The sequence below is a fragment of the Artemia franciscana genome, chromosome 9 (assembly GCF_032884065.1).
Source record: "Artemia franciscana chromosome 9, ASM3288406v1, whole genome shotgun sequence".
Lineage (NCBI taxonomy): Eukaryota > Metazoa > Arthropoda > Branchiopoda > Anostraca > Artemiidae > Artemia > Artemia franciscana.
This window is the reverse complement of record NC_088871.1, coordinates 36,338,952-36,351,313: the sequence shown is the minus strand read 5'-3', so window position 1 is coordinate 36,351,313 and position 12,362 is coordinate 36,338,952. Positions and strand designations below refer to the sequence as shown.

The window sequence follows — 12,362 nt, the reverse complement described above, 5'->3', positions numbered from 1 at the left end:
GATCAAAGTGCTGGCAAAAAACTTGCCGAAGTATAGCTGGTCAGGACTACCTTGAGCAGGGTACTCCCCGTCAAGAATATCTGAAAACGAGTTTTATCCGAGAATCAGTCGCCACATGGAATAGATGGCCGGCTGAGGTAATCCCAGAAAATATTTCCCTTGACCCAATCAAGAAAAGGTATAACAAATCCCTCAGTGTTGGAAAATGAGGTAATTATCAGGACTAACGGCAAATGATTATCTGTGACGGAGCTGTGATGCTTGTAACAAAAAAAATAATCCCAGGGGCCGTAAAGAGGACTTTCGTTTTTTAGGGGAGGGTAAAAAATAGACTTTAAAACACGCATCAAAAATTTGAAATTGGTTTTTAATCCATTTTGGCTTATTGGAATATTTCTGGTCTACGCTGTTATTACAAAAGTAAAGAATAACATTAAATCCCAAAATGGGTGTACTTATTACTTGATACTTAAGTAAGATTACAAAATACTTATTACTTAAGATACTTTTAATGTATTAAGCAGAATTTATCCGTATAGGAGAAAGACTACCCCTTCTTCGTCCCCGCCTCCAAATCATGGTCGTAGAAATTCCGAAGAAGGCTCATTAACAAAACTTATTGTTAGCTTATGCTAATAAATACACATTCCAAGAATTTTATCTGTAAAAGAACATATTGCAGAATATGGAGCTCTTGAAGCATATCAAGCAAATACTTAATAGAAATAAGTCTTAACAAACGCTCTTGAATGCAACCCAACGATTACAGTCGGCAATTGAAAGCTAATAATTACAAAGTTGATGAGGCGACAAATTTTGGACCTTTTTTGACTACATGGTTAATCAGGTGCTCTCTATCTATTCTTTTGATACTTAATTACTAAGTTGGAAATTAAATGATTCCAAACGCCTTCAATTATACACTGTTATCATCATTTTTTCTCAAGAATTGTACCACTAAATGTATGGTTGCGGTATTCAGTTCATCACTTCAGAAATCATCCAAAAGCAGATCTATTGGAATATTTTCTTTTTGTTCTCTGAAGAATAATTCTATAGGTCTTTTCTGCTGCACGTAATAATTTACAAAAAGCAAATGCAATAAACTAATTGAATTCGGGATACTCTGTGCCAGTGACGGATCCACATCTACAGACTTCCGTAAGCTTCTTGCCGATTTTGGCATAAACAATGGGATGGGAACGCGTCTTAATACGCCATCGTTTTAAAAAACTGAAATGTGATAAAAGGATAGTAGAAATTATGGTAGATTTGGACTGCATTCCATCAAGAGGTATATCGAAATTTAAAAAATCCACTTTAAAACAGAAAAAAGATGGTAAAATTCCAGTTAATTGACTTCTTGCTATCTCGGAAAGGGTTTAGGTTAGGAAAATTAAACTTTCAGGGATGGGTCTACAGGCTAAAGTATGTCCCGGGAAGGTATTTTGAAGTACCCAACTCCACTCCTTCTCCCTCCAGAGGGCCCTGAAATTTTCCTACATGACAGGTCTATACCTATTGAAATTTTGACAAAACAACATTTACCTTAATTTTCAGTTACTAGTTGATTTTTCTCTGCCTTTAGTTCTGAAAATGCAATTCCTGTTATTTGGCTAGAATTTTGAGCCATATCAACGTTTTTTTTCAAAATTTAGAAAATGTGTTTGTATATCTTTAAAACCTTATAAAATGGGATTGAGCAAAGTTATGAAGCTGAAAACAATTTTGTTGTACTTCAATTAAGCAGAAGATCTATTTTGCAAGGTTTCACTTTTATAACACACATATTTTAAAGGTCATCAAAGGTCAGGGCCCTCTAGAGGGAGAAAGAGTAGAGGTTGGTACTTCAAAATACCTTCCTGGGACATACTTTAGCCTGTAGACCTATCCCTGAAAGTTTCATTTTCCTAACCTAAACCCTTTCCAAGATAGCAAGAAGTCAATTAACTAGAGTTTTACCAAAAAGATAAAACATTATTACAAAATTTAAGACTTAGGGTAGTTTATTTAAATTGAAGTCTAAGGCTGAGGCATTGGCTAGCCCAGTAAGCCAATGAGACAGGCCTAAAATGATTGGTAAACATTTATATAACAGATTATTCAGATAACTAAGAAAAAACATCATGTCTTTTAGTCAAAATTACATCTTGTATGTAAATTTAATATTCATTTCCATCAGAAATGAACTTTACCCCCACCCTATCTAGGCCTATACCAATTCAGGGTATATATTTGCACATTTGAGGGGGGGGGGTCTAAAGTTCAAACTTACTTCTATAGTCAGAATTGAATCTTGGATCCAAATTCAACAATCATTTATGTCAGAAATGAACCCTCCCTCCAAATTTGCAAATGCGTAGGCTACCCTGGATTGGTATATATAGATGTAGGGATAAATTTGAGTTCTGATGGAAATATATGTTAAATTTTGATTCAGGATGCTAATTTGATTTGGCCTAGGCCTATAGAGGTAAGTTTGTTTCTTAGCTATCTGAATAATCTGTTAATATAAGTGTTTACCAAAATATGTTGTTTAGGGCTATATTTAGGACCATCAGGGGGTAAGATAAAAGCTTATAGCCACAACAAATCTTTAATAATATTTACTTTGAATAGTCATAACTTTGCAATGTTATCCATAATTATCTCATTTCTTAAAGCATTTTTCTTTGATCTTTATCCCTTCATAAAGTAATATATAACCTTTTATGTATACCACTACTATATTTTACAATTATGTAAATTTTCTGTTATTTTATAGTGAAAGCTAATCAATCTGATATATACAAAAGTATTTTTAATCACCAATTCACCATCTAAATCACTTTAAAAACTTTTTTTACACCACATGGAAACTAAATTTCTTCACTGCTGGATTCTCTGACTGTCCTTTTCCTAAAAACTACAATTATTGTTTCCTTCTTATTTAATTCTAATGCTTTCATATCCAAATATTCCTCCATTATGTTTAATAATGTTTGCATGTCTTTTGCTGATCATGCTATGAGAGCAATATCCTCAACAAACAAAAGCCAGAATATTTTCCAAACACTTATCAGTACTTCCAAAGCACTTTTCTCCTTGTGAAATCAACTATATCATTAATGTACATGTTGAACAAAATTGGTGACAGTGGGCATCCTGTTCTAAACCTATTTGTATCTAAACCTAATTCTCCCAGATAACTTACCTTGTATTCTAAAAACTAACCTACTGAACTATATATTCCTACAATTAATCTAGCAAACTTAGAGGCAGTCTTATCTCCAAAAGTTGCTTAACTAGCATAGCTTTTTTCACATTACCAAAAGCCCCTCTTGCGTACAAGAACACTACATGAAGCCTAACCCTTCTTTATATGATTCAATTTCTAACTATATTATGCAAAATAATAGCCTGATCTATTGTACCTCCTTCTTTCTTAAACCCTCTCAGTTCCTCTACTAATTTCCCCTAATTCTTTTAGCCATTTTTTAGCCAACTATCTACTATTTTACAAAAAATATTACTAACTATGAGAGAAATGTGAATCAGTTGGTAATTTGAGAATTCTTTGCTGTTTTCTTTTTCATCTAATGGTATAACTATAGATGTTGTCCATTCTATTGGCCAGCTGCACAATAAAATCATGTGGCTGAAAACAACAGTTAAAACTGGTATGCATACTTCTTTTGCCTTTTTCCATACTCACAGTAAAATTCCATCTTGACATAGCTTTTTCTTTAGCTGATTTCATAGCCTCCCATATTTCCTGTCCTGAAATTGAAATTGCTATCAATTTTGTATTTCCTTCTGTCAGGTCCAAAAGGCATAATTTCTGGTAAAACGGTTTGGAGATCTTCTTCCATTTGGTTTCTGTTTACATATTGTGTAAACAGAGGGGGATTTGAGACTAAGTAGGTTAAGAAAAGATCAGTTAATAAGGATGGTGAAGTTTTGGAATTTTTTTTTTAAGAAGTAAAAATAGGCTAGCAAAAGAAGCATATTTTAGTTTGTTGGAGGAAAAGATAGAGGCAGGGGGTCACAGGAAATAAGAAAATTTTTGGTGAAGTAGGATATTTGTATTTTTGGAATGAAGATAAGAGATCAAATTTGGATACAGTTTTTGATAAGGTAAAAGAAAGGTTACAAAAGCAAGGAATACAGCAGTGACAGGCTTGGAAGGGGCCTCTCTTGAGTGTGTATAGTACAGTGAAGGACACATGAGGCAAAGAAGCTAGTGAAAGTTGGGTGAAATTAAGTTGGGGTTGAAAGGGGATGTGTTGTTTCAGCATAAAAAAGAATTGTCCACAGTTACTGACTTGCTCAGCCTATAGTACTGAGAGATATTGCAAATCATTTGTTCCATATTTTACCCGTCATTTTAATAATATTGACGCAATTAATATTTAATGGTTGATTAATGTGTGTTTGATTAATATAGTGTTTGTTTAAATTTTCCTGTGAGTGTTTTTGAAGGTATAAATTATTTTTGTCATGACATGCTAATGCTAACCCTGACTATTGTAGTGAATAAATATATTCTATTCTATTGGGGAAGAGATAGGAAATATAGAGGTTATAGTATTAACCCAATCCCTTGTCTGATGTGTGGGGAAGATGATTAGGATGTTTTTCATTTTTTTGGGGAATTGTAGCCTAAGGAATTGGTGGATTTGAGAAAAGAGTGTTTCTCATTAGTGTTGACAGATATGTAACATGTGGACCAGCAACCCCCCTCCCCCTTACAGGACTCAAAACCAAATCCCTCATTCGTTCACTTTAGAAAGTTCACTTTAGTTCACTTTAGAAAGACCATAAGAATTGCACACTTTTCAAAAAAAAAAAAAAGAAAAAAAAATCAAACTCCCAAGTTGCCCCTGGTCATCATCAACCTATTCTTGGAAGTTTTTGATTGTTCAATACTTGAAAAAGCTGTTAAGTAATAACTTAATATATATTTACTAAAAACTATTCATGTGGAAGAAAACTATTCAAGCAGTTGCCTACTGTTTGTTCTATAGAGTTACTAAATTGATGTGTTAATGACTGAATTGTTTCTTAAACCTCTAAATGAATTGTTTTGCTAACTCTTGTGACTGAATTGTTTTACTACCTCTAAGTGAATTGCTAACTCCTCTTCTTTCAGATGTTTTAAGGAACTGTTTAATTATCTTTACTGTTGCAACTCTCCTCAGATCAGGATCATTGCTTGGAGGTTTCATTTTTGATGACACTGAAGCAATCATAAACAACAAAGATGTTTATGCAGAAAGACCATGGACAAATTTACTTTTCAATGATTTTTGGGGAACTCCACTTTCAAACCCACTGAGTCACAAATCTTACCGTCCACTAGTTATATTAAGTTACAGGTATTATATTACAATAATAACTTTCCTAATGCCTTTTTTATCCTATATATTCATTCAAGCTTTTAACCAGTATGTCTTAATGTTTATTTGGTTTGTTGTATTTGCTTTGTTCATGTTGAATAATCTGAAACATCTTAATTTAGGCTGAGAAAAGGGTTAAGGGCCCAACACAAGTAGGTTTTATTGGACACTGATTTCAGCAGCTCAGTGGCAAACGATAGCGGTACAAAAAATGCCCTTTGCACAAGATTTTTAAAACTAAACAATATGGACACGATTAGTCAATTGCAGGTTATCGACAGTTGCATGATTGATCTAAACTTATTATTTAGTTCTTTTATTATTATTATTAAGGTCTTTTATTAACGAAATTTTATTCTTTAAATTTTTTTTTATTTCACTAAAAAGCCTTTAATCAAATTTTAAATTCTTCCATTATCAAATTATGAAGTTCTTTTATTATTAAATATTTAATCATTAGGCTTTGTTATTACTTAGTTCTTTTGATTTTTGTGCTGAAGAGAAGGAAGCGATTGAGGATTTCTTTCTCTTTTTTTTGATGATCACGATGAAATTGTTTGTCGTTATTGTCAGTCAGCACTGACAACTAGGAAATTTTTCAAGCTCATCCGCGCTCATTCTTTGCAAATCGGTGCCGAAAAAAGCTACGTGTGCTGAGCCATCTTTTCAATTCATTTTGGATTTGACATTTTCATTTGGTTACAGATGGACGGTAAAATGGAAATCTTAGGCAATTTGTTGGGACAATCCTGTATATTTTTACCTTTCTTTCATTTCCTCCTCCTTAGAGACGCTAAAAAAAGGAAAGAAAATTTTCAATGTTTTTCAAAAATTTTCATATTTTTTAAAATATTTTTAAATTCACTGGCTTGAATGTGTACTTCTTTCCTCCTTGGGGACTTGGAAGAAAAAGTGAAATATTAGATATTAGTTATTGGCTAAAAAGTTTGTTTTTCAAACATTATTAAATTCAATTGCTTGAATAAGTACTTTCTTCCTCATTGTAAACTTTGAAAAGAAAGAGAAATGTCGGATATTAATCATATGATAAAAAATTTGTTTACCAGATATTTTAGAATTAACTTGCTTCAATATAAGTAGAATAACCAATCCCCAGGGTGTTTGTTTTTCACAGTTGAAAAAAGTTTGAAGGAATTGGAAGATAAGCCTGCGAACCAAGATTTGAATATTGGAAGCTACAGTGATGATAGTGGTCAACGATAGTTCTGAATCGTGGGCACTCTGAAAAGTGGAGGACAATTTTCTGGACGTTTTCCAGAGAAATTGCATACGGATTTTTTCGGGCACCCCACAAACTGACTGCACCTGTAACAGTAGGCTCTATAAAAAGAGTGGTTCAAACCTTTCTAAGGCTATAATGAGAAAAAGGTTGAGATGGCTATAGCACGTTCTATGGATGAAGGATGACGAATTGTCCTTGTTGCCAACTGTCTAGGGCCAAACAAAAAGTAGGTCGTCCCCAGTTGGAGTTGGAGGATGTTGTAAGGAAAGATTTAAGGGAAATGGAAACTTCTCGGGAAGATGTAAAGATGGAGGCTTTGAATAGATTAGGATAGAGGAAGAGAGTGCGTAGCTGTGGTGGCCTCAGGCGGCTTGGTGCTGCAGTGAGTTGCTAGTAGTAGTAGTGGTAGTAGTAATTGCTTAAAACTGCTTTCTATAAGCACCCCGCCCCGCCAGAAAGTGTCTCTTAGACTTTTGGATGTCAAACCTGCTTTAAAGTATCCCTCCTGGAGCCTGTATAATTCAATTTTTCCTGTGTCTTACAGATGTAGGGCATAATTTGGGATCAAATCCAGCCCTCTTTCATCTAAACAATTTACCTTATAGTTTCCTGCAATTTACCATTCCTTGACTCTGACGGATTTAGACCCAATGGTCACCATGGTGGGAATGAGGATAGACAGCTTCCCCCTCTGTTGTTCACAAAATTTTGGTAAATATATTTAAAGTTTCTTTGCAAAAAAGTTTTTTTTACCATTTTTCATAATTCTTAATAGAATTAGGTTTATGATTCCTCCTTGGGGCTCATAAAAGACAGAGAAATATTGGGGTTGTACGTTAAAGGCTTATTTTCAAACATTTTTGAACTCACCTGCTTGAATATGTACTTTCGTGTTCTTCAGGACACAGAAAAGGAAATAGAATTGTTGGACGTTATTCATATACTAAAACTTTTTTTTTAGTTCCCTTTTATTTAATCACGTTTTGTCTATTGCACGTCGGTGAGCCTTCTCTTATATTGGTACTTAGAGGAATAAAACTTTTTACTGTTAATATTACCATCATTGGTTTCGTTTTACCAAGACTGCTATTATTTTATGATTACTACTATAATTATTTAACTACATGCTTAGTTAATTATTACTGCATAGTTAATCAACTATTGTTGTCACTGTAATTGATAGTTATTTTTGTTTTTCAGGCTGGATGTTCTGTTTAGCGGATTTAATGCTCTAGTTTTTCATGCCGAAAATGTTTTACTGCATGGTGTAGCCTGTACACTTTTCTACATTGTGCTAAGATCTGCTTTGCCCTACAATATTTCCTTGGATAGGATCTCTTTCACTGCAGGACTGCTGTTTTCTGTCCATCCAGTCCACACAGAAGCTGTAAGTTAATGAAATTAAACTCGTAGATATTTAACAGTAGATAAGAAAAAACCTTCCTAAGAAGTTGAAGAATGATTACGATATGAAAATAGACGGCCTTGGACACAGGGCCGAAATATCCACTGAATCGATTTCCACTGTCTTGAAAAGAATTCCCCTATTGTTTCTACTTTGTGTTTTATGGTATTTTTAAAATTATTTTAATTTCAAGGTCAAAGTGAAACTAGGGTTAATCCTAGTTGCTTCTGTTCAAAATTGTTCTCCTTGTCATGACAATTGTTTAGTTGAATATGAGTATATATATAATAATCATTTGTAAGTTTTCTGAGGTGACTGTTTTTCCTTATTCTTTTATTAGTAATAACCCGTGTTATTTTGTGTTTTGAACGTAAATGTATTCTGCACTATTTAGAATCAGCTTGACGATTGATAAATCCCCCAAAGAGCCCAGTACTGTTGCTGCATAAAGCTTAGTCAGTGCGTTCAGGAACATGGTTGATTGAATCCTTGAAACATAAAGAGAATAAAAACATTGAAAATTGATAGAAGTCTTTTTCCTAAATACACGAGCACATGCAGACCATCTGTACGTGGACTCGAAACTTCAGCATAGAGACTGTAGCATTTGACTATTTATAGTTTATTTATAAACCCAAGCACCTAGAACAAATACAAAATATAAGCACAAGCAAGCAATGTTAGGCACAACATAAGCATAAACAAGCGGGTTAGTCCATAATGCTGCATCTCCCTTCTTTTCATGAAAGGCGGTCTGCCTACAAATCCGGCCTTTTAGGTGGCCTAACCACTCTGCCGCTGCGGGTGTGCGGCATCACCTTTGATATAGTGGTAGGGGATTTAGTCCCTGTGGCTGGGCAGTCGGGAGCGGCATTTTCAGGCGTAGGCACGATGGTTGGTGGGACAAGGGGTTGGTCAGAAGGTTCACCTTCTTCTCTTGGTAACGGAACATTTCTTGGCGAGGTTTCGATGTCTCTGCGGATTGGCTGGGGTGATTCGGTTAAGATGGGCTGGGATGTGTCATTGCTTTCGTCCTGTGTGGTGGGCTGGATTCTGACCTCTTCCTTGGCTACGGGAAAGGAACGGCGGGAGATATGGACTCTATATCGTCGCAGCCTGGAACCGTCTCTGTCTCCACTACGTATGATCTGGGGTTCTCATGGCATGATATGATTTTCGCTTTTGTCCAGGGGCCGTTTGTTTTCTTCTGGATAAAAACTTGGTCTTCCAGTTGAGGTTCACGTAGCGGTTTCGCAGTCTTATCGTGATAGCGTTTCTGTCTTTCCTGTTCCTTCGATCTGTGTTGTAGGAAGGTCTGAAGGGGGGTGACTCTTGGTTTTAGCTGGTTGTATGTTGATGGTAGGACTGACCGTAGCTGGCGGCTCATGAGGAGTTGAGCAGGTGAGGCATGGCCGTCAACTGGGCTGTTTCTATATTCTAGAAGTGCAATATGTGGGTCGTTTCCACTTTCTTTCGCTTTGGTTAGTATCCGTTTGCAGGTTTGTACTGATTTCTCCACCAGACCGTTTGATCTCGGATAGATGGGGCTGGAGGTTTTCAGACTAATTCCCCACTCTTGCGCAAAATCTCGGAACTCTTATGAGAAAAGTTGTGAGCCGTTGTTTGAAGTTATCAGCTGAGGGATTCCGAAACGTGCGAAGTTGGCTTTCAGTTTGTCGATGATTGCGGTTGATGTCTGACTTGACAATTTGTCTATTCCAAAGTATCTGCTATAATAGTCGGCAGTGATGAGATAGCAGGTCTTGTTCCAGTCAAAAAGGTCAATGCCAATATGTTGCCATGGGAGTGAGGCCAGCTGGTTGCTAATCAACGGTTCCTTTTGATTATTTGCTGCAAATTTAGCACATGTTTCACATTTCTGGACGAAGGACTCTAAGTCAGCGTTCATCCCTGGCCAGTACACAATCATCCGGGCGCGCTGTTTGGTTTTGTCGATCCCAAGGTGTGCTGAGTGTAGCTGATGAATTATGTTGGTTCTGAGAGGATGGGGTACGACGATTCGTTGACCTTTCAAAACAAACCCATCATGGATTGCTAGTTCGTCTTTGCTATTCCAGAATCGAACGGCATCTGTTGGGCACGACTGGCGTGTACCGGGCCATCCTTTGAGTATGAGTTCTTTGACTGCCTTGAGTTGAGTGTCTTTTTCTGTCTCGCGGCGTATTTCGTCTAGTTTGGAGTCGCTCACTGGCAAGGATTTCATCACTGTATGCACAAAAACTTCGATGTCATTCTGCATTTTGGTATCAACGTCTGGCAGGTGTAGTCGAGAGAGTGCATCTGGGACTGGGATATCTGACCCCGGGCTATAGTGTACTTCGATGTCGTATGGCTGGATCTGAATCATAATTCGCTGTAGTCGTGCTGGTGCCGTATGGAGTGGTCGTGATAAGATGGTCTCTAATGGGCGATGATCTGTTGTCACGATAGTTCTTCTTCCATAGATGTAGTGATGGAAGTGTTTGCACCCAAACACGATCGCATACAGTTCCTTCTCTAGTTGAGAATAGTTCTGTTCAGTCGTGCTAAGGGCCCTAGATGCAAATCCTACGATCTTCCCATTTGAGGAGAGCTCAGCTCCAAGTCCATGCTTTGAAGCGTCAACCTTGAGTTCGACCACTTTGCATTTATGGTCGAAGAAAGCTAGATTTTCTGAAATGCAGCTCTTGATCTCTTTCATACTTGCTTCGTGATCGGTCTCCCATCTGAGATCGGTGGCTTTAGTAAGATCTCTCAGTGGCTTATTTTTTGAGGATAGGTCGGGTATGTATTTCGATAGGAAGTTGAGCATTCCTAATAGTGTCTGTAGCTCTTCTTTAGACTGTGGGCTTGGTATGTCTTGTATAGCCCTAATCTTTTCTGGGTCTGGTTTACCCCGTCTCTGCTAATGATATGTCCAAAGTACTTGACTTTGTCTTTGGAAAATTCGCATTTTTCACTGTTGAAGCGGATTCCTTTTTCTCTGGCTCTTCTAAGAACGGCGGATAGTCTCTGGTCGTACTCCTCGCGGTTCTTTCCATATACCAGAATATCATCTACAAGTATTCTGATACCTTCCATTCCTTCAAACGCCTCTTTCATTTTTCTCTGGAACTCGTCTTGCGCAGACACTAGGCCGAAGGGGTATCTCTTCCATCTGTATCGGCCGTAGATAGTGCTGAAGGTTGTATAATAGGAGGATCGCGTGGAAAGTGGGAGTATCCAGTAGCCTGAGCGGGTATCAAGCCTGCTGAATACTGCTGCTCCATCCAGTTCAGCAACGGCATCGTCGAAAAATGGGACCGGATAGTAGGTGCGTTTTATCGCCTTGTTCAGGTCAACAGGATCGATGCATAGTCTCACACCACCATCTTTTTTTTCCACCATGACCATGGCATTAACCCAGTCTTTTGGCTCACTGACCTTTTCGATGATATCGAGACTTTCTAGGCGTTCCAGCTCGGTCTTGAGCTTCTGCTTTAGGGCTAGCGGTATTTTCCTAGCTGGATTTACTGTGGGTGTTGCATTGTCTTTTAAGTATTTTTCCTACTCTGTTTCGAGTTTGCCTATACCCTTGAAAACATCACTATATTCGCTGACTGGTGATTCTTCAATGTTCAGAACAAGCTTGATCAGGTTCATGTCTTTGCTTGCTTTGAACCCAATTATAGGTGTGGTGTTTGACTCAACCACATAAAAGGTGAGTTGCTGTGTAGGCCCATTTTTGTAGCGACAAGGAATGTTGCAGACTCCTACATAGGGTATTGTCAATCCACAGTAGCTGGTGAGGCGTTGCGTGGCTTTCAGCAGCTTTGGCTTTGGCGACAGCTTGTCCAGGTACTGTGAAGGTAGGATGTTGACCTGAGCACCCGTATCGATCTTGAAATCAATGTGGATCTGCCCACAAACAGAAATCTCAGCAAAGATTTCATCCTTGCTGGAGTCCTTGTTGATGGCATACAGGAACACCTCTGTTTCTTCCTGGTTGTACAGGTCACTGGTGAATGCTGGAGTGTTTGTGGCCTCATTTCCAACGATATTCACCGCCTTACTTTTGCAGACTTTTGCAAAATGGTTCTGTTTTTTACACTTGGCACATGTTTTCCCTTTTGCAGGACACACATGCTGGGGTGAGTAATTTCCGCCACAAAAGTAACACTCTGTCTTTTTAAGTGAGAAGCTGGAGCGACTCTTTGCAACAGCATCCACTTCTTGTTTTATTTCCTTTTGTTCGAATGTCTTTAGTTGTGCTTGGGTTGACTCGTGAGCTCGACATATTGTGACAGCTTGGGCCAGAGTAAGGCTGTCACCGACGGCTAATAGTTTTTCACGTAGT

The 12,362-nt window shown here is 37.5% G+C and overlaps 1 protein-coding gene across 2 annotated transcripts in view; it reads left to right on the top strand.

The window, feature by feature from the left end:
• Positions 1-1,206: 1,206 nt before the first annotated feature.
• LOC136031353 (protein O-mannosyl-transferase TMTC4-like) overlaps positions 1,207-12,362 on the top strand; it is a 119,567-nt gene continuing 108,411 nt past the window's right edge. For both annotated transcript variants that reach the window (XM_065710850.1, XM_065710851.1), the window contains exons 1-3: positions 1,207-1,294; positions 5,132-5,357; positions 7,822-8,008. In XM_065710850.1, coding sequence (XP_065566922.1) covers positions 1,264-1,294; positions 5,132-5,357; positions 7,822-8,008 — 444 coding nt within the window. In that variant the 5' untranslated portion in view covers positions 1,207-1,263. The remainder of the gene's footprint in view (positions 1,295-5,131; positions 5,358-7,821; positions 8,009-12,362) is intronic.